The sequence below is a fragment of the Camponotus vicinus genome, unplaced genomic scaffold (assembly GCF_025532165.1).
Source record: "Camponotus vicinus isolate PSW18456_S1 unplaced genomic scaffold, iyCamVici1.0 SCAF_5, whole genome shotgun sequence".
NCBI classification, from domain to species: Eukaryota; Metazoa; Arthropoda; class Insecta; order Hymenoptera; family Formicidae; genus Camponotus; species Camponotus vicinus.
In genome coordinates, this window is record NW_028141977.1 from 1,751,695 (window position 1) to 1,775,455 (window position 23,761).

The window sequence follows — 23,761 nt, forward strand, 5'->3', positions numbered from 1 at the left end:
AGCACTGATATAATAATGAAAGCAAACAAGTTGATGTACTTAAAACTGTAGAGATATGCTAAGTTGATAACGTTATCGTATATTTATTGCGCGACAAAGATATAAATTATTTATAATGCCCCGTTTCTAAAAATATATAAGTTTGTATGAGTTTTTTGAAAACAATACAAACGTATCTCTGGGCTTTAATTTCAAAAATTTTAAAGTATACTAAACTACATTAGAGAGAACAAATTGTTTTGTACAGGATGTTCTACGAGAAATTGTAAAAATTAATCAGCTGATATTTTTAAGCGGATATAGGGAATAGGATAAGTAAGATATTTTCTAATAAAATATATTTGACAGTTTTATTTACATTTAGACTAAAAACAATCGGAGATACTTTTACTATTTAATAAACGTTTATAAAGAGTCTACCAATGTCAAATATTCATGATCTAATATATATTTTCAAAACATACACCGACATAATTGAAACAAAAATTAAATCTATTGCGTGGTGAATGGCAAATGGCTTAAAAAAAATGTAAATATAAAGTTTCTTACAGAAAATTTCTGTTTCTATATTGATTATGCACACTTTGAAAATATATATCATTAAGATTCTCGACATTTGTCATATTGTTATTTGATATTTATTAAATAATAAAAATGTCGAATTGTCTTTAGTTCATATGTAAATAAAACTGTCAAATATTAAAAGAGGTTTTATTTTTTCTGCTTCCTATATGTTTAAAATGACAGCTGATTAATTTCAACAACTTTCCCCGGACATCTTATACAATGCATGATAAATTAAAAAATAATCAATGTAACTATTATACATATTGTAAATTACTTTTCAATTTATAAATAACATTTGCAAGTTCAATTATTATAATAATTAAAATCACGAGAATAAAAATACAAAAAAATTTATCTTAATTTTGCAACAATTTCTTCACAATTCAGAAATATATATAAATAATATATAAAGAGAGAAAGAGAGAAGGGAAAAGAGAAAGAGAAAGAACATAATGACTAAATTATAAAAATAAACTAATAGATTGATAAATAGCATTAATTACTTTTTTCCTATATTCAATTCATATATATCTTTAAAAATCAGTCCAAGTCAATAAAAATAATAATATATAAATACAAAGAGAGTATTACATAAAAAAAATAATGCACATAAAATACTGACACGAATAAAAAACGTATAAATAAATATTTTTTTGATATCCTCACCATAATTTATCGTAATATTTTTGATGCTGATCGACAAGAAACATGTATAATTTTCGCATTTATTGCGTGCATCGTAAAAAAAAAAGCGAAATTGCAGGGAAACCCGCATATGTTTGTTGTTTGTGCTTTTTAAGATGGCGTAACATTTTTATTTAGCATTACTCCCTAGCTACGCGGGTCATAAATAAACATCGATTTCGACATTTTGTGCCGGTTTGCAATACTCACTAAACGGCGAGTTTAAATGTCTCTGTTCTCTGCAATCGATAGTACTCGCGTATAAACCTGCGAATCTGATTTTTTCCTCGCATTTTTAACACATGTATTTTTATCTCGACCTCTCGATAAACCTCAATTGCAACCTTCCATTCGATTATATTTCGAAAAGAGACTAAAATTACTATATCCAGCAGAAAATTCACCAACGAAACTACGTGCTTTCTCGCATTAGATAATTTACAAAGTCGCAACAGCAATGGTTAGAAAATTTTTTTGAAGCATGTGACACGCGTATCGCGAAGGGAAAAGAATACGATACGACGAGACGAAGTATATAGGTAAAATTGGTGTAGGAATGTCGCGAAGTGCATTAAAGTCTCGTCGGGATGGTTTCGGGTGCAAAACTTGCTCGAGAAGGGACTCAGTTCGCGTCCGTGGAAGTGGATCTGATGGAAAACTCCGGCGCCGCAGAATCCGCCTTGGGGACAAACTAGACTTGTGCCAAATGGAGTCAACGTTTTCGCCAACTGCATGCTTCTCTTTTTCGCGGTAGAGGCGTCCTCGAGTAAAGAAGATAATAATGGGATCGAATGGAATGCGAGGCGATAAACAGGTGATTGCGAAGCTCCATAAGAAACAGTCGAATCGATGTGAAGCCCCCGGTAAACGATAAAGAAATTCTCGATATTCCTGCAGTTAACATGATGCCCAATATAACTTTCAATCCTGTTTTTATGTCTTCTCGTTGTCGGAGAAAATTCGATTTATCGACAAATTATATAAAAAAATGTAAAAATAGGGTCAGAAAATTATGTCAGGCATTTCTTTCTTTTCCTCCCTCTCTCTCTCTCTTATTATGCATTAATATACGCATATATTTTGTAATTAAAGACATTTGAGTGACAGCAAAATTAAACACATGCGACAGAAAAGATTAAATTACTTCATAATTCTCAAGATTAAATTACTTTGTAATTATTTGAAAATGGGATAGAATTAAATAAATTAAATTAATCCGCTGCTAATCAAAATAATTTTAATATTTAGTAATATATTATAATTGAAAGGGGTGGAAATTAAAAAAAAAGAAAATATAATTTTTAATAATGTTTTGTCGTAATTTTCTTCTGTCTTTCATATAACTGTCGACAGTAAATGTTCTATATGCGAGGTGTCTGTTGTACGATTAACGGTATCCATAACGGTTCAGCAAATGATTTAGTCTCTGCAAAGAGGACAGCATTTTTTATTATCTATCTGTCGATAAAATATCCACCAACCTTTTACTTAATTTGCGGTAAATACGTATTTAATTCTCCACAGGATTTAATTCTTCGGAAAAATGGATAATTTTATTATATGTATAGTGATGCATCGTAAAGATATCCGTTTAGTTACTTGAGAGGATGTACTCGTATACGGATACTTGGGAAGTCTTTCAACTTCAAAGGAAACATGTGTTGAACTGATCGCATTGCGAGCTCGATAGTTTCATTAACGAGGAGGACTTTGTGCAAGATCGATAATGAATCCTGTCGGTGAATAGATCGATAATATATTATGTTACGTTGCATTTATTGTTTGAAACAAAAAGGCATTATGCCGCTATTAAATATGATAAATCGAAAATGATTAAACAACATACACATGTTTTCATTGTATTATCTTTCGGTATAAAATGTCATACTAATGTTAAAATATGAGAACGCAAAAGAGAGATACGGCAAAATATTAATATGCGAGAGTATTTAACAAAGCATATTGCTTAATGTAATTATGATATTCTTTGGAGTAAAGGATGTTTTTAAACAGGCGAAACAAAAACAGTACAATGTGGCGCGCAAACCGCCTGTAACAAAGCATTATTCATTGCACTGCTGCATCGTTGCGCATCGTTAATGCACTCTCAAATGATGGAGTATTAATATACGTTATTATTATAGAAGGGAGGAAAGAGGAGAGAGAGAAAGAGAGAAACGTTCTGTGGCTAAAATAACTTGAAAGCGAATATATCGAAAAGCTGCAATTAGTTGATTTAATTGTACGTCTATGGTATGATTTTTTTAATGATCATGATACTTTTTTTTCTTGAAATTGCATCGAGATTAATTGAAAAAGAATATTCTATTCGCCTAATCTTTTATCATATTTTTGCTGTATATTGGTATTATATTCAAAATTAATCATTATCGTCAGAAATTTTCCTATCAGTATCGACGCGATATCAAGCTCAAAGTGACCTCTGCGATATCTTATATATACTATCGAAAATAAATTACAAAAGTCATAAAAGATATATTATTATGTCAATAATTTAATCGAGCAAAAATCTTGAGTCTATAATAATTGTTACACAAGACATAAGGTGAGATTAATTAAATTTTGCTCATTTAGAAGAACTATTTATTATCATTAGTATAATAAGATATAGATAGATAATTGATTGATTAATATCTCTCGGAATTATTCTAAATTTAACGTTTTGCGACCTGATATTTACGTTGCAAAAATATTGTTCAGATAAGAAATGCTCAAACATTTACGAAAAGATAAATTCAGCTAAATAAAATATTCTCTACCTTTTGCATTCTTCAACTGTATCTCTTATTCATCCGCGCCGACGCTTCCAAAGGCAACAGTAAATTTTTATCCCGGCATCGGAAGCGATCCGATCGATCGATAGTTTAAAGTGAGTTGTCACTCCAAGATGTACAAGTAGTTAATCGTAAAAAAGAGTGAGAAACAAAAAGTAAGCAGGTCTCAAGCCAAATCTGATCTAGAGCAATCGACGTGGCTAAAAAAAGCTCAAGCGTAGATTATCGGTGAGAGTTATCTAGTATTATTGACAAATTAGTTTTTAAACCAGAAAAATTATCGTGTCACTTCTTACATGATCTCTCGTGATCTTCGAAACGAAAAAAATGACATTTCTCTCTTCTATAAAAAAAAAATCTATATTTTAATTAAATGTGCGCGCACACATTTGAAATATTTATTTCTCAAAAGTCATGAGAAACTTTATAAAATTTTCTTCCCGTAAATTCACACGATCCTTTGTTTAACTAGCGAATAAAGCATGATATATTTCCAATTATTCGCATTTCGATCCGCTTACGTGCCACGTGAACATTATTTCGTCGTGTTTGTTATGTCGGTCATGCATGTTCCCATGTGAAAGCAATGACTTCGGGGCAACTGGGAGCAGCCTAACATCTTCTTATTATATGTTAAGAAGAGACTTTCGCGCGGCGAGAGAGTCTCACTCGAACCGATACACGTCATCATCCTGTTCTCCAATGAAACGTGTCCACGTTGGACATTCTAACCAGAAGATTGGCTCGCACGCTGCTTCTCTTTCCTTCCTCTTTCTCTTTCTCTCGGTGCACTGTTAACGTCATCGAGAACGCGCTGGCTTGTGTGATCGAGAATATTTTCGAGCTATTTTAGAATACACATTCGTGTTGAAAAATAAATCTTTCTGGCATCTTTTTTTGTATTTTCTCTCTCTTTTTCAACTCCGATAAAATATAAATAAAATAATTGCCATTTAAATAAATAAATTAAAACGATAAAAGGTTTTTCTAAAAATTAATTTCCTTTAATTAGATTTTCTCGATTCTGCAATAGTCAATTCGATCTTTCTCGCGTACGTTATTTTAAACAATTACATACGATGAACTTTTTCAATCAATTTTTGTGAAAAACCAGATTGGAAAATAATTTGAGTAAAAAAAGAGTAAAGCACACACACATTCGAGAGATAGAATATTGTATCACTATTAAGTGACTTTAACGAAATTGTTAAATTTGCCGGACTATTTTTACTGTCGATGTATAATATTTTTTATTCTGTATTTCATCTAATTTTTTTCCGCCAACTTAATCATACGTAACACAAAGTTATTTTTCATAGATGTTAAATATCAAACAATCCGAGAGTCTCGTATTTATTTTTAACGTTCATAAACGAGTTGCGAAATTAAATTATTAGCTGCATTAAATATCGGAGTACGACAATAGATCCTAACTCTCTCTAGATATAATTAATCGATTTGTGTTAAGCAACTCATGACAGCTTCTATTTCAATCCATTTTATTTTTAACTCGTTCGCGCAGCTATCGCGATAAGCAGTTCATATCATTTGGAAACTCATTGATTACACCTATAAAAATAATTTAGCGGGGAAAAGATGTTAAAAAAAATATTGAAAGCATTACACATAGAAGTATTACATTAGCAGTAAAAAAGGCTTATCAGAGCTCTTAACGACTTTAGCCTAGTTAGTCACTAACGCGTAACGTCATCATCGTCGTGTTCTCCAGATATGCATGGTTCCCACTAATCCTGCTATAAATCGGCATCCACTACCAACGCGTCTCGTTAACAGGGAGATCTCGTCATCGACAGAATTATTTCAACTCGCACATCGCTTACACAATCACCAATCTATTCGGATTCCCCTCGTGAGATAATCGCTCGCGATTTTTGCGAGATATCACTGACCTTGAGTCGAACTTGCTGCCGTCCTGCAGCGTGCCGGTGTAGTGCATGGTCAGCTGGTCGCCCTTCTTCGACCTGACGTCGCATACCTCGGGCATGTACAACTTGTCCACCTTGAGGCCGTTCTCGGCATTGCTGGCCCCGCCGAGGGCCACGATCGCCGCCACGAGGAGAAGAGCGGTTCGGCACATCGCGAGCACGACACTCGCGCTGTTCGATGCGTAAGAGGCCATGTTCATCAGTCGACGGATGCTCGTGAGCAACTGAATTCTCGCAGCGTTCTAGCCGGCGAGCCGCCTTCGGTTTCCCCCAGGTTCCCCCCATCGTCCCATCGTCCCAGAGCGCTGGCGCCGTGGTCAGGACGGAGACGGGAAGGGACCAGAAGGGGTCGGAGGAGGACGGAGAGAGCCCGTGCCGTCACATTGCGCCGTCTCAATGGCCTCACGGAATATGTAGGTCTCTACCTCTCGGGAAAGTCCTTTTCTCTCGCTCCGCACCTTTGGCTGCCGCTCGCGACTTCTCGCTCGGAGAGAGCTACCACTCGATCGTCTCTCCTCCTTCGTTTCGTCTCGTTGTCCCCCGGTCTCTCTCTCCTCTCGGCTGCGTGCTCCACATCTCCGTCCCTTTCATGGTTGCGTCCCGGAGTCGCGCGTCTCGCTCCGACCTCATTTTCCTCCTGCTTTCTCCCTCGCCGCCACGTTGCACCTTCCCCCGTCCTTCTCGCGCTTCGTGGTCCCGATGTTCCTTGTCTTTCTTCCGTCGCTGGTGTATATCACCGAGTCTGCGGCTTGTCCCCCTCGCCCCCCAGGATTAGAGGGTGTTTCCTTTCATCCCTTCGGTCCTGGTCTCCCGCGCACCATTGCGTCTTTCGTTTTCCCTCTTCACCCTTTCTCGCACGATTACCAATACAAGGAATACGACTTGCGCTCCGATTTTGACGAGATTCTACAGGTTCATCGGGTAAGCGAATGTTCCGCGAGGAAGCGTACCATTCATGTCGACGGTGAATCAAATTAAGAAATAAACTTTATCCGACAGGAACGTTAAATCAATCAGCGATGGAGTCTGTTAAAAATATATTGAAAACATTGCGAAAGTTTTTTTACCGGAAAACAATTCCTCTCCGAGGTAAGCTATTTAAATAAAGATCTCTTTCGTATTCGAGTAGAAATTAATATTTATAATACAAGTTGCATGAGATACTCAGTTTATAACTTATAATAATATTGACTATCAGTTCACCTGATTATTAAATTTATACCATATTTAGCTAAACGTGAGGTATAAATGTTGGGGAAAAACTATGAGATATGAATGCGAGCCAATTCCCTCGGGATTTCACTCGATTTTGTCCACTTCGTCAAGCGAAGTTGTCCTTTTCTCTTCAGTTTATTTTCTTCGCGCTTCTTCGGCGCAATCCTTGTCTCATAGAGATCGTTTCGCGTATCTATCTATCGCTCTTTAATTTTATTCGCCGCCTCTCAACCGCACCTCGCGTTACATGTCATCCTGATCTCGTCGTTTATCACTGATGTCATCGCACCGCTGCTATGAAGCGCATCCGAGCGTTGCAATGTGCTTCCTTCCTGCGAGGAGGGGAATTTCGTGGCTGTTTTGCGAAATGCATGAATGTTGCGGTGGTCAAACTGAAAACCGTTACATTCCCCTTTTTTTTTATTTACGACGAAATCTCTGGCTTAATATTTCGCTGCTCGGAGGACGGAATATTAAGCTACGAGTTTTCAATGGGTTGAATAAAAAAATTTCCATTTGCTTTACGCACTAACAAAATTCATCTCTTGATGAATTATTTATGGGAGATTTCACGTGGTGGTGGTATGTAAATGCGATTTGCTGAGATATGTACATCGAATTCACTAAATGTTACAGTGAAATTTTCGGAAAGCATGTGCATTTGAATTGCGATACTCGGGCTCGATCAAAGATTGCTTTCGCAATGGAATTTTGTAAAATAAAATTTATGCTGTAAAACATAGGTGTAGAGATGGATTGATGATATAAAATAAAATAATTGTTGCATTATCATATTACGTAAATGTAATTATATATTTATATAATTTTTATCATTTATTTATATAAATGATAAAAATTATAAGTGAATTATAAATAAAAATTTATAATCTCAACATATGCATATATTATATTTATTAAAATTATTTTATATCTAAATAGAGAAATTTTTAATCTTTTAGTATTTTATATTATATATAATATATAGAAGATTATATACTTTTTCGACAATAGTTTTTAAAAAAATTAATTCAAAGAATCTGATTTGTTTTATTTATACATGTTCCACTCTACTACTAGAACATATATTTTAGACGAATTCATTTACATAAAATAGATTTTTAAGCTTTATCTTTTTTCTTTACTTTAAAATTTGCTCAGTTGTAAATGAGTACGATACTTGGCATAAGAAACGCAAACTAGGTTTATCGCGAATCGTGTTTATTCACGGTTCAGTAAACGGTGGCGCATGATATCATGAACAGCCTTTTAATTAACATTTTAAGTAGCATTTTGAAGAGCTTTACTTTTTAGTCAATAACAAACTGTTTTAAACTTGATGTATTAAGCGCTTCCATTTGCCTCTAAAATACTCACATTGATCGACAAGTAAAAGTTTTAAACAAAGCAGAAACTCTGTTGCGCAGAGTCTTGATTATTGCAACAATCTCAAAGGGATTTCTTAGAATATTAATTTTTTATGCTTTGCATTTTATTTGTATAAATTATTAATTATCTAATATATCTAATTTTTTAAATTCTTACATACTTGCACATTTATTTCATAAAACATTGGAAATATTCAATATAAGCAAATACATTCAATTAACATTAGGTTTATACAGAGTTTTTAAAAATATTTTCTATTTTTATAAATTGTTAGATAGTCGTTTTTTTACAGATTATTGTTTTATAAAATTTTTATTTCAATATAAATCTTTGGGTACGTAAAATTTTAAATCTATAAATTTTTCACTTCTGTAAAATCTGTATTATACTTTTTCAGAGATTGATAATTAGTTATTTACAACTATTTTAAAGAATAAAATTTAATTTTAGGAAATCATAGCTTTTTTATTTAATTTTTAAAATTTTTATTTATTATTGTTTTTCATACGCTGATATGAATAAATCTGTTGATTTAAAAATTAGCATCTATTCTCAAAATTTTTGATCTTTTTATTTCGTAGTTTGCTGCTTTCATGATATTCTTATACCTCATACATGTAAAATAAATTAAAAGTTCTCGTACAAACTTTTATAAATTTGAAAAAGTGATGGAAACGCATCTTTCACGTTCATATAAATTCGTATAATTTGATAAAATTACAAAAAAAGGAACAAAAAAAAGAAAAGAAAAAATCAGATGTTTAATTTAATTTTAATAATAATACCGATTGTGTATCAAAAATATTCGACAGTTAATTTCGATATTTTCAGAAATCGTAAATGTGCCTTTTTCGAAAAGTACTTTATCTTGATTTTGTAGTCGGTACATTTTGAAGATAAGACGAGACGTTAGCTGCGAAAATACATTTGTATGTGCTTTTTTTACGCTTTGACGGAAGAGAGCAAATCCGTACGCTCGTTTCACGATGACGACGACGACGACGACGACGACGATGCCGTAGTTTGTAGCGAAAAGCGAAAAGTCGAGCGCCCTGCGTACACACTCGTTACATCGAGCGCGACGGACCACTCAGACCAAGTTTACATCTTGAGAAATGCTCGCAGAAATTGCAGTGAGCTCTCTGACCCCGACCTCGCCATGACGCAATGGTTCGAATTACGTCTCTTCATGCATACAAATCACGAGATTTGTAACGGCACTGACTTGCGCGACGTGGATAAGAAATGTTGAGCTTTAAATGATATTACTTTTACAAAAGCATATCGTTGTATAATAAACATGTTTGATGATAATTGGAACTCTTAACGTAAGATAAAAGTGATTAGATCATCATTAATTTAATTCAACATTGAAATATAAAATATTTCAGTCTGATCTAATAAAATCTATTCATTAATTATTTTAAACGTTTATACGTAAGTTTTACTTTAAAGAAATTGTTCTCGAAATACTATACATGTATCCTTTTCTTTGCTGCATAAAACAAGGATAAAATTTATTTTATAGGTTTTCAATAAAAGAATACAAATATTTCATAGATTCTCAATTCAAAAAATTCTCATATAAGATTTTATTAAAAATTTATCAAGGCAATATTTTGATTCGATGCGTTCCACAAGTCTTTGTAAAGTGTACATGTACACACATCGCACACATATATATTTTATAAAAAATAATTATTTTCTTGAAAATCAATAGACTCGAGCATAATTGTGGTAGAAAGTTCCAACAGTTCGTATAACGACGCTTCCAACTAATCCATGCTCTGGCTGTTTAACGCATGGAAATTAATAATGAGACAGAATGGAAATCCTGAAGCGATAAGCCCCGGATCTACGTAACTCCGTGTGGATTATGCAGCGACGCGCAGCCACCAGCTCGAATTGAACGAAGGATAGAGGAACAAACATAGAATCGGCGGATTCATTTAATCTGCGATCGTAACAGCTGTCTAATCTCAAAATAATCGAGAATGGTCTTTCTTTTAAAAAGTATCACTTGATGGAATAAATTTTTTTCCAATGGAAAGTATTGCTTGAAGATTTATTCAATTTTTTGACACTTGAACCATTTTTATTTAATCTTTTAAGATTAATAGCTATAAAAAATAATAACTTGTTAAAATATTTTATGTTATATTTATTTATAATTTTATGAGATTAGTTATCTTTGCAAAACAATTTATTTGTACATGTATTTTATATTATAAATAATATGTATAAAATAAAATTATATATATTTTTTAGTTTTTTATGATCTCTTTAATCTCTTTAATAAATTAAATACATTTTTATTATTATTTGTATTGTGTCCTGTGCAAAATATTGCAAATGTGCAATACATTCTAATTGTATTGCAATCAAAATATAAATATAAAATTCGAATATGTTGAGCAATCTTTTAATTAATAGTAATGTACAAATTTTTATGCCTTTGATTTTAACTAAATTGGTGCTCGTTTCATATTTGCATGCTCCGTTATACGATAATCGAAAATTTATTGCACGCTCTTTCTTTTTACACTCGCATAATTTTTCTCTCGCGTGGTTGTTTCGGTAGTTTATTCCCGTAGACGTTTGGCGACATGGTCATCGGCGAATAGTAATTGCCGCAGGCTATCGTTCCTAGTTACTTGAAAGCCGAAACGTAGTTTAAACAACCCGGAACACGGCACGAATTCTCACTCCAAAGTCTTCGCATTCACGTCACGTCGATGTTGCGATACGAGTACGACAACGCGATGCGATTTACTTAGGAATCGGTTGTCGAAGCTCTCAAGAGAATCGCAAAACCATTCCTTCTTTGCTCGCCGATATTATTAAATTCGACTTTTTTTATGCACATACAGAACATGACAAAGTGATACTTGAGAAAGTAGTGGAAGTGCACGACAATATCTTTCGCCAACTTGACGTTTCACACATTTCATTTTTTATTTGAAAAATTTATACACAACATATTACACTACTTTTATTATTTCGAGTAACATTGCTTTTATCATAGAATAATTAATTTTATAGAAAAATGTTATAGAATAATTAAATATATATATGAAAAAACAATAATTTATTTATTAAAATATATTTTCCCTTCCATAAATTCAATCTGAATTATGCAGACTGATATTCGTAATATTTAGAGTATTATAATATTTGTATATAATTTTTTCGATGTAAAGAATGATATTAATTCACGTTTTCTTTAAATATAAATATAATAAATATATATTAAAATAAAAGAATGAATGTTAAAAAAATCTTTGTGGTTTCTTCGACCATCTTGAGTATAAAAATTCTTCAAAAAATCTTTGATTAGACATGATTAGAAATTACACACTTTAGCGATGGTATTCGTAAATATCTTCGCTAGAGTTCCATTTCACCGTGAAGGAGCATCTGTCATTTCTGACAATTGATCTCCGACGGAGAGCAATCGCGCCTTCCGAAAGGAGAACCGGCAACGGAATTCGGATCTCACGGCACGGAGCATTTAAACGGGTCGGAGAGCTTAATAGCGGCTTGTTTCCATCGGGAAAGCGGGCAGCCGGTTAAACACGTGCAGTTTCGACAGGCAAGACCGAAAGCACGAACGCGCGCGTAACGCGAGCTTCAGCCAGTTCGGATGCCGGAGATAGCTAAACTGTTTCCCAGGCTCATAGGCCGGCTCGGGAAACACGGCCGACCATGGTATTCCCATGAGATAGTTACACGACGAGCTCCGACGCGACTGAAACTCACACGTCGCTTCGAGGGCGACAGTTTTGCGTCATAATGACAGCTTGAAAACGAATTAATCTCTATTTCTTGGAATCTCGCTTATTTCTTCCTCCATGACTTCAAGAAAATAAGATAAGATAAAATTTCTAGAAATTATTCTCCCGTTGAAAAAAATTTATTCCATCTAAATCCTTGATTCCGCGAATACCATGCATACTGATCCATTAGAATCCATCGATATATGGATCATTCGAGCAACTCGTATTCTGCAAATAGAATTTCGCGATTGTAACTTTCAAGAATCCATTTCATATATTTTCGTCATCCTGCACACTCGTTTCTTCAGGAGGATTTCTGATCTTAAATAAACCTTATTCTAATCTTATACTTTTATAGATATTTGTTCAAACAGATCTTTGATTTCGTGGAAATTCTCGCGGGAGTTCCTCGCTTTCACATATCTAAATTTTAAATTTTACAAAATTTTCTTTACTTTGCATCATCCTGTGTTTTTCTCTCAATATAAGAAATTCTCAATTTCATAGATATCTTGAACTTTTTATAGCTGCTGTCACGCATATTCTATATTCCATAAAATCTGAGCTTTAGAAAAACTTTTTAGATTTTTATCTACGTGAATTGAACTTATACGGATATTTTCAATATCATAAATGTGCTTATTATACGATGTAATCATAATTATATCAAATAATTATAATCAATGCAGTTTAAAATTTGTAATAGTTACGTAATTAAATGCAAACAAAAATTCCTTTAACTCATTCAATGCTCTATAGTTAATTAATTGCCGCAAAACAAAAATTGAATATAAAACAATGTAATTATGCGGTGATATTTTATGCACGATTTTAATTATTATGTTTTCAAAATGAAATTAATTGAGTTTTATACAAAAAAAGCTTATAATATTAAATTATTGTGAGAGAGAGAAAATCAACCTTTATCCGTGAAACTATTATTCTCCCATATTCCTGCAATTTCGCGCATGAGTGACGTGGATAAATATCACTTGATTCAACTCAAGTCTATCAATATTTGTCGTCTGTTCGTAAAATACGATGTAATTACCAACTGCTTGAAGCAACAAGGGCGTCTATTTTTAAATAGCGAACATCTGAAGACGTTAACGTTACGTGTCATTAACATACTTTTTCGAATCGATACAGTTTGATATACTCTCAATTTAATCCGAACAACGCCTTATTTATTCGTTGTAAAAACTATTTCGCGCATTTTATAAAGATCAGAATTTTCAAAAAATTTCTAAGATAAGATGGAGATCAATCTCATATATTATTATAATAATTTTAATTTTATTATTGTTATTTATTATTATAATTATTATTATAATAATTATTATAATAATTTTAATAAAACAGTTTTTATTAAAACTATTATATAAAATTATTCAATTTTGTTATTGATTTTTTTATTGAATACTAAATGTTCTTTTCTAAATTGAAGCATTATCCACATTAATTAATCTTGCAATTGACGTATCCTTTCACTCGCGTGTGAATTATTTAACATCAAAGTAAATCGACATAATTACCATAGAAGGGAAATTTCCGCGTTAGCGTGTCTTGATACATCCTCATTTCAATTCCATAGAGATGCCTGGGTATTCATGGAAATTGAATTTGTAATATGAATGCTACGTAGCTGCCAGCAAAGGTGCTATCGATATTCTACCTGCGATGGATTAGTCGACTTGAGAAAGGAGTGCTCGCCGAATCGATTATCGCGTCCGTTCTCTTTATCCGAGGGATTCGTCGTCGTCGTTTTCGTCTTCGGACCGAACTGATGAACTGGAGAACCGCCTCCACTTATTATCGGCAATACTCGGGCATCCATATTCGCGGCGTAATTATGTGACGGAAATTACATTCAATGTTCATTGTGTCGGCGAATCTTGAGAGCCGTGAAGCCTCCGAAACACTCTCGCGTGGTGCTCCGCGCTAATCTATTTCGATCGCTAATTTCGGCAGTTAATTTTAGGAAGCCCAACCGGCAGTAATGGGGTCTGCGGCGTGGAACAAGCTTCTCGTTATCGATAATGTCGACGGTACGGCCGTGTACCGGATGCGAGAGGTTGCTTGTGTATCGGGAGCACGTTTGAAATTTCGAAGGAAAGAGCTCAACCGCGCCTGGCATCCCTTCCTCCGGAATGCCCAACTTGATCTTTCATTCGCTCGCTAGATTTGCGATCGAACTTCCTCAAACTCTCGCATTGTTTATGCAATTGTGGTTCCCATGGCGCCGAGGCTATTCATTTTCAACTGTATCGACACGTTTATATTTTGTTATTAAATGTAATTAATTGTTTAATCTCCTTATTATCCCTTATTATGTAGACTGAATCATAATTATTATATAAATACTAGCTATGAACAATATTTATTTCTGATAAATTCTCTTCAACTGCTGTAAATTGTTCCGATTAATAAATAGTATCTTTTTAATTTGATGTAACACGATACGAAACTTAATACAAAGTATCTTTTATATGCCACAGAAGTTCCAATACAGACCATCTAATATATAATTTAATTTAATATTTTATTACTCTCTTTCGGGAGAATAAAGTATTAATTCTTCCTGACTGCACTTTTAAATATCTGTTAATGGCATATCATTAAATATCAAAGCAAATGGTTAGATGTACCCAATCCAGTAACGTTTGTAATTCATATAATGGATATAAAAATGTACATTTAAATTTTATATTTATATGATGGATATAAAAATATTGTTTACATATATAATAGATATAAAAATATTGTTTATTAAAATGCAATTGCGTAAATTGTTAATGCAATTATAATTAAAATATCGTAAAGAAACTTTTTAATGTTATCTACAAATTATTATAAAAAATATTTCTATTTTAATTATCTTTCTAGCGGAATAAAATAAAATAAATCAATTTCGTAAAATTAATCAAATATAAAATATTAAATATACTAACATTACTTTTTTTACAAATTTCATATATACAATACGTCTAAGAATTTTCTTATAGATTATATTTAAATCGATTTCCATGTTTTCTTTTAAAGATCTTATTTATATCGAATTTATCAATTGTTCACAAAATTTTTACCGCAGATCTCGCTTTTTTGTATCAATATTATTGTCAAAATAGAAGGATCAATTATTAATAATGTAATAAAATCAAGATCAAGATACACAAGCGAACCTTAAAATCAAACATTGAACTCTCGAATGTACTATCAAAATAATAGACGTACGCGTCGACTATGTACGATAAATCTGCACGATTAAAATCCTTCTGGACCGCGTAGATTGGCACTCAATTTTGTTGGGTTTGACCAGGCCGCGTAATGAAGTTTGTGGTAGAGGCAGCCTACCGATCTCTCGTACAGCTGATGTGCAGCACAAGCGGTGGCTTCGACGCACCGCGAAACGAAATATCACCGACGATACGACGAACCGAACGTGCTATTCTGCGATTATTTTGCGGTCTTAGAATGAACGAATACAGAGAGAGAGCATTACGCTCCTCTCGTTGCGGTTCGGCAACGTATACTGAGAATAAATTGTTTTCTTGGATGAACTGATCCACTAGCCACTCTTGTTCAAGCAAATATAAAGTCTATCAGATCATTGATATTTAAAATAGTCTTAAAGCGCAAAATTGAAATTCAATAATACATTAAACATTACAGAATATTACACAATTTTTGTTCTATTTTCGCTTATAATATTAAAAGCATAATAATAATAAAATTTTGATACATGAAGACACATACAAATAGCCAATAGATGTAAATACCTCTCATGAAATATATAAAAAATTATGCAATTTTGTGGAAAAAGGTAGCTTAATAATAAACTTGCGAAAACTCCGATATTCTCGTTCATATGTGCATACACAATTATACCGTTAAAAGCTTCTGATCGTGCCTGCATTTTTTATCAAAAAATATATGTATAGTAACATTCATTAAAATTCCTATGAAAAAAAATAGATTGCAAATAGTCAAGACCTAGAAAAGATGAATATATACTCGTTCAAATATATGCTTGAAAAAATCAGAATCGACTTTTTTTTATGCAAAATTTGTATTTTTAAAGAATTTTATTTTGCATTTATCAAAAAAATAAAAATTTACTTTATTGAAAATGCATATTCCTTTTATCTATTCTTGTATTTAATTTTATTTAGGTATTATTATATCGTTATATTGCTTTTCATATAATTATTCTAGAATTTTATACTTGCAGTATAAATTGAAATAAATTGCTTTTTCAATTTTTGATTTAATTGAGTTTGTCATACTATTATTTGTAAGTATATTATCTATTTATTGAGTTTATATTATTATTGATAAATACATTTATATTATTAATACATCATTGACAAATTAGATTAAAATAATTAAAAAATTAGGACACTCACCGATATGATGTGCAACAGTAGAATTACAGCGTACAGGGTACATCACATTAAACTGCAACATACAGATATATCTACATTAAAATAATATATCTACACAACATACAGATATATCTACATTAAAATAATGTCCACAAAATTAATATTTTAAAATATAATTATTAGGCAATTAAAAATTATTCTCACATATTTTAAACATATATTTATTAGAAAAAAATAAAAAGAACCAACATATTCAAACATTTTCTTTAATCTTTAAAATATATAATAAATAACAATTTATTTATTATGTATACATTTAATTATTCTATAAATAATTTGAGCAATTATATAAAATTTAAGAATCTTTTAGTCTCTTAAAATATCAAGCATTTTTCTTAAACTATAAGCTTCTTTCTTAAAAAAAATAAATATATATTATAATTATAATTATCCTAAATATATATTTTAAATATATCAAATATTTTAAATATTGTAAGACAATCTAAAAATATTTTATTAACATTATATTACAATAATGAATAACTCTATTGCAAAGAAATATAATAAACAAGAAATTAATTGTACACAAGTAGCAAATAATTAAAGAAGAAAAACTTGAATATACCTTATTCCCTGGTTATTTTGCTATCGCTTAACCTTCTCAAGCTTCCTTCTGCTCTGATGTTTATTTCTTGCTATTCTTTTATGACATTCATTCGCGAAAAGATGGTTAATTACGATCACGCGCATATTAATCAACAGATATAACGAGTGCGTAGTATTTTATACGACACTGTTAATATTATCGGACACGTGGAACACTTGTTATAATAACGTTACATCTATGACTAACGAATTTTAGAATAACGCGTTCTAGAATAATTTTATTATTTTGTATTATAAGTAAATAAATATGTACAAATTAAAATTAAAAATAAACATTTACAGAATATCTGCGATATTCGAAAATACAAGTCAGGTTAGGTTTACTGCTTGAACGACAAATTTTGCTTAAATAAATCTCGCGAAATACGCACTCGGACAAATTACAACGATATGTAAACGCAGAATGTACGTACATGATTAATAAATCTACAGATATGTAGAATTCAACAATATATAACGACTATTTTATAATTAAATGTGCCGCTTGAAATCGATCGGTACTTCACACGTGACGCTTCATTAATGATTCAAAATACAAAAATGATATATATATAAGAAATGATATATGTAAGGATAATATTTAATATTGTAAATGTAATAAATTTCTAACGCAAAATTCCGCGAAATATACGTATTAATAGTACGTAATAAGCAGCCGTGTGTCTTATTGAATTAAATAATCGCGCATAATCTTATGTCACCCCAGTGAGAAATGACAAGTCGGATAGACGTTTGTTAGACGTCTAAGATGTTTAATAAACGTCTATTGGACATCTATTAAACGTCTTAGACGTCTATTCGACTTATCATTTCTCACTGGAACACTTGTCGCGGAAATTAATCTATTACACAAGTCGATAATTGGAATAATTGCAGAAAGTAATTGCGTTTCGAAAAATAATGTAATATACACGAAGCTGTTACTACCTGTTCCCTCACTGTCGTCTCAACTGGCAAATGACAACAAGGTCATGCCAACACGTCGCGCTCTGTTGATATGATACGTAGTCTTGTTATTCATGTGACGAGTGAATAGAGAGCCACGCGAGTCGCTCCGTATATTATCCTTCGAAACACGATCATTCGTAATTATTTTAATTAACGATTATCAAGTGACGTAATTGATTAATTCCCGCGATAGAGATATTATACGTTATAAAGATACGTAATGTTATTCGCGCGCACGACGATTAGTTATTCAGGTAACGAAAGGACGCGATATATCGACTGTATTAATGATACGTGTATTCTATAGAATTTTCCATTCGAAATCTATTATGTTTGAGATATATTAAATTTTGATTACACATTTTCTGACAATCTATCGTATGTTAATTAGACGTTTGCTCGATCACGCAATAGTGAAGCTAGCATTATTTTTGTATTTTTTCAATTATTAACAAAACATCGCGAGTATAGTCAAATAGAGAGATATGATAATGAGAGCTAATTATAAAATACAATCCCGTCTTATATATATAAATAATATCGTTATAAAGTTTATATCTCGATTTTTACTGCATATTATATAAATCTTGCGTTTTCGTACATCGTGATAATTTGTTAAAACGCGTATCTCGCGAGATTTATTTGATCGAAATTTGTCGTGCGAATAAATCAAACTGCATATATTCTTGAAAATAACGATTTGTAAATATTTATCTTTAATTTTAACTTTTTTGTTTATTTATTTACGATGCGAAATAATAAAATTATTCCCAAATACGAGCGTATTCATTTACAATAGAGACAGTATTGTCGTGGCGAATATTCTTTCATTGCAAATAATAAAGTGCGCGTCGCGTTTAATAATGTTGCCAAATGCAAAGTGCTACGCGATCTCATCGTATTTTTAGATTATTGCATAGGCTATCAAAATTAGTTGTGTTCTTGCCAGTGAGTGTAAGTGCTATGAAAGAACTACGAAGGATAAACACGAGAGGAGAGAGAAACATCGAACGACAAGATGAAGAAACTGTAAGGTAAGGGAAATTATTAACTTTCTTTTATTTATTTATTACTTGCTATCTAAAATTTATTGCTATGTAAAGTTATTTGGTTGTTTATCTTCACGGTAATAATTATAATTATCTTGCTTATACAAAATGTATAATTATATTTTCTGTGCAAAATATTTTAATTTTTTTTATTTTAAAATATTCATAAAATATTAATAAATATTTATAATATTTAATTTTTTACACAATATATGTAAAATTTTTAGTTTTTGCTGTTTATGATTTATAATTATTTAGATTATGCATGTAATTAACTTATATATATGTATATAAATTTGTCTAAAATGCCACTGAATAAACGAATACTGTATAAAAATTAAATCCACGTTTCTATTATTTTAGCATATGACAAATTTAACATGTAAAAATTGAAACAGTAGAGAAAAAATCACAGAAAATATAATAAGTTTATTTGATTATTGGAAAATATAAAAATATTGTTCTATTTAAAACATTAATAAAATGTTTGCATCTTGAGAAATAATATTTTTATAATTCTGTAATTTTTATGTACGGACAGATTTAATAATTTTATAGAAATTTGGAATGAGACAATAAATATCTGAATAAAATTTCTGAATGAATATAATTATTTCTCGAAAAAATTTTATGCTATGCGCTATTAAAGCATGTCATTACACACAGTACAGTTTATACACTGTCAATGTAATGTGCACAATACTGCAATAGCACTTTATTTGTCGGGAAATGCGCAATCACGCTCATTTGATGCGGGTAATTAATTCCTAAATTTATGCGGTAGGGATTATCGAAAAACTAGCTGATTAAATTGAGCATAAAAATAATCGAAATAATAAATCAATGTGTAAAATGTGTAAATTACACATTTAAGATATATAATATTTGTATAACTATGTATTTTTTATAACTTTTCTATATCGCATTTTTTAAATATTATATATTAAATAATTTAAAGTAAGGACATAAATGTAATGTATTAAAAATGTATTTTAAATTGTCTTTTGGAATATATTTGCCATTTGTTTTTAACAAACACTCTTCAATTTATCCAGATTCGTTTCTTTCTTAACAACTCCTTGAAAATAAATGGATACTTATAAAATTATATTATCATTTTAATAAACAAATAAATGCATAATAACATTGGAATTGAAATATTCTTTATGTTGTATGACTTTCAAAATGTCACAAAAATTTTCCAATTATCTATACTTTTCTACCTCGTAATCCGACGTAGCATGTTAAATTACCGTGCAATTTTCTCTCACATTAATATCCAACCGTATGTCCTGGTGGTACATCAAAGGTCTGAAAATTGTCTCTTTATGAAAATTTCGGATGTTCATGTGTACATAATGAAAGCGCGCGAAAGATATATGTAGATTGCATATAGCATAAAGCTCGATGGAACTTTCGCATTTCGCATCAATATTACATTTTGCGTCTATCATCGCGCGAAACGATGTACGTTCAGTTTAAGTTTAAATCAATGAAGCTAACGTAGGAAATACGAAAGCGAATAAAGAATTGTAAACCTCCTTTAAGACAAGCAGATTATAAGCTTCGGGGATGCGTCGTACAGAGAAAGTTTCGTTGAGGTCAACTTTCTCCGATCCAAGATTCTTCGACAATGAAATCGTACGACAAGTAGCAACGCTACCGTCATAATTTTCTCATTCAAACTTTTGCATTTATTCTTAATGAAAATATATGAATCTAAAACCAGCAAAGTTTGTACAAATCAAAGTTTGTTATATCTGGTAAAATCTTGAATACGCATCAAATGTAATATTTAAATAAATGTATAAGAAAAAATTTTTTTTTAAATGAGATTGTTTTATAATTTATGGACACATTTAAAACGCATCGAAAATTAATCGATTATATATTTGAACAAATATTCTGTAATTATATTGTATTTAATATATTTTTTTAAATTTTTTTATTTTATTTGTTCATAGTTTTTAATGCTAAAAGAAAGAAAGTTAATTAAATCAGCTCTTTTATAGTCAAGTTATTTTAAATTAAAAAAATTCTCGAATTAACTTTCATTATAGAAATTTATAAAAAAGATTGTAATTAACTTTCTATATAAAAAAAGGTCATAATTAAATTAATCAATAAAATCTTAAAAAGCGCGTACAAAAATAAAATATTTTTTTGTAAAATATTAATAAAAATAGTGAATATATGACTGTTGTTAGCAGTAAAATGTTATATTTATTAGCAATAGCATCACTGCAGATATCTACGTATTCAGAGATTAATTATACTGTATGCGGGAAAAGCGCAAATAGGCAGGAGACTCTAATTCAAAACTCTTTTCATTATGGGTAAAAAAATCGATGTGAAAAGTCATATAAAATCATAAAAATGATCGAACTCGTCGTGCGATATCAATTAGTACTTCTATTCATTGCATTTTATTAATTAACGTCCATCGGGAAGAGATTGAACGGGCAGAGAACTGATGCATTTAATTAGCGACGACTACACATAAAATTTTTCCATTACAATTTATTCGGAAAACACTTGGCATCATACACACGCGCATATATTTATGTACGTCCCCTGCATATCATAATTTATTTTTTATCTACTCTACTCACGATGCATTCCACTCAGGAAATTTCTCCCGCGTGTCTTCAGCATATTTAATAAAATCTCTCTAAGCAGAGATTTTTTATTTTTATCTCTTTTTTGGTTGGTAATTCGTAAATCCTGCCAGATATATATAAATTACGTGAGTCAAGTGTAATATAAGTTGTATGCATATTTTTTAAACATAAAATGAAAAACAAACATATATGTTATATCATTCAGAAGCAAATTTTTATATTTAAAAATAAGAAGGTAAAACAAACAAAAATATTTCTAAATATGTAAATATTTTTAAATATATATAATACGTAAATATTAATTTTGAAATATATAAGAGATTTTATAATGTATTAAAAACAGAAACTTAGTTTATCTTTTATATAATAGAAACTAAATTAGGCAAATGATTTTATAAATTAGTGAATTATGAAAAAATGATTTTTATAATTCAGTACATTTATGGTTCTATATAAATTTAATTATATAATAATTAAAATATTAATGAAGCTCTCATATGAAATGCAAATTTAAATTTCTCGTGCTAGATAGTAAAAGCCAACGAATGATATTCAATTATATATATATATATATATATATATATATATATATATTTATTTATTTATTTATGTTATAATTTCTAAAGGATAGAAACATACTGATATCTATATAAAATAAATTTTAACTGTAAAAAAATTGTAATAAATATAAAACCTTTTAATCCGTATATCTACAGAAATAAAATATTAGTATAATTTATAAAAAAAATGTGTTAATTAATTATTACTTTAGCGTCAAATCAATTTTTCATTGCAATTTTAATAGGTATTTTTTTGTTTGTGAATGTAAAGGATAATGAACATTCGCTAAAAGGGTAATAAAAATAGTTGATTATATGAAAGTGGAAAATGCGTGAAAGCAACTCTAAAATATTATTCGAGCAAATAATATTTTCGGACGCACGCTTTAGAGTGAGGAAAATATTTACGTGAAATATGAAATGCAAATTTCCAATGGACTCGACGTGATGGTTACTTAAAAAAATAGCCGCGACTTGTATTTATCGCAGAAGCGAAACGTTAGCGAGAGAAATTACGATTGTAAATGTTTGTACATACATACACATCAGTCATTTCTGTAAATCTCGAATGCAATCCATGTTTCTTTTATTACAGTGTACATTATCACTAAATATGCGTGATAATATAAGAAACGAGAGATATTAAATAATTAAAAAATTTATATTAAATAATTAAAAAGTTTATTATAATTAGAATTAAAAAGTGCGCAAATTATTATTGTACTTAGAGCATTAAATTAGCGAATATTAAATTAGGTATATTAGCAACGAGACTACAAGTTCTTAATCTTTATGGCGTGCGCTATATTCACACATCATATATTCACCGTTATATTTCCCGAAGATGCGGAAAAGCAATTTTTTGCATTTGCGAAAGCTGCCAAAGCCGTTTTTAATGACAGCAAAATTACTTTGTAACGAACTCACGTGAAAACGTAGAATAAAGTGATGTATAACATTCGAAGAGATCTCATCACACATAGCAAGGTCAAAACTTACCTTCAATTTCTTCGTTTCCATGCAATTTATATACATGAGTAGGCATCATGTGTAAATATTTAAAGAATTATATATTTTGCATTAGTACACTTCACATGGCTAAGATATACTAGAATTATAATAAATAAAAGAAGGATTAATTAGCACCAATTTTGTTATTATCT

At 30.8% G+C, this 23,761-nt stretch overlaps 1 protein-coding gene across 3 annotated transcripts in view; it reads right to left on the minus strand.

The window, feature by feature from the left end:
* Fkbp14 (peptidyl-prolyl cis-trans isomerase Fkb14) overlaps positions 1-23,761 on the minus strand; it is a 167,510-nt gene that overhangs the window by 58,750 nt on the left and 84,999 nt on the right. For 2 of the 3 annotated variants that reach the window (XM_083101098.1, XM_083101097.1), the window contains exon 1: positions 5,957-6,230. In XM_083101098.1, the coding sequence (XP_082957224.1) occupies positions 5,957-6,192 (236 nt within the window). In that variant the 5' untranslated portion in view covers positions 6,193-6,230. Of the gene's footprint in view, positions 1-5,956; positions 6,231-16,775; positions 16,828-23,761 lie in introns of those variants that run through there. The other variant, XM_083101099.1, reaches the window with a different exon arrangement.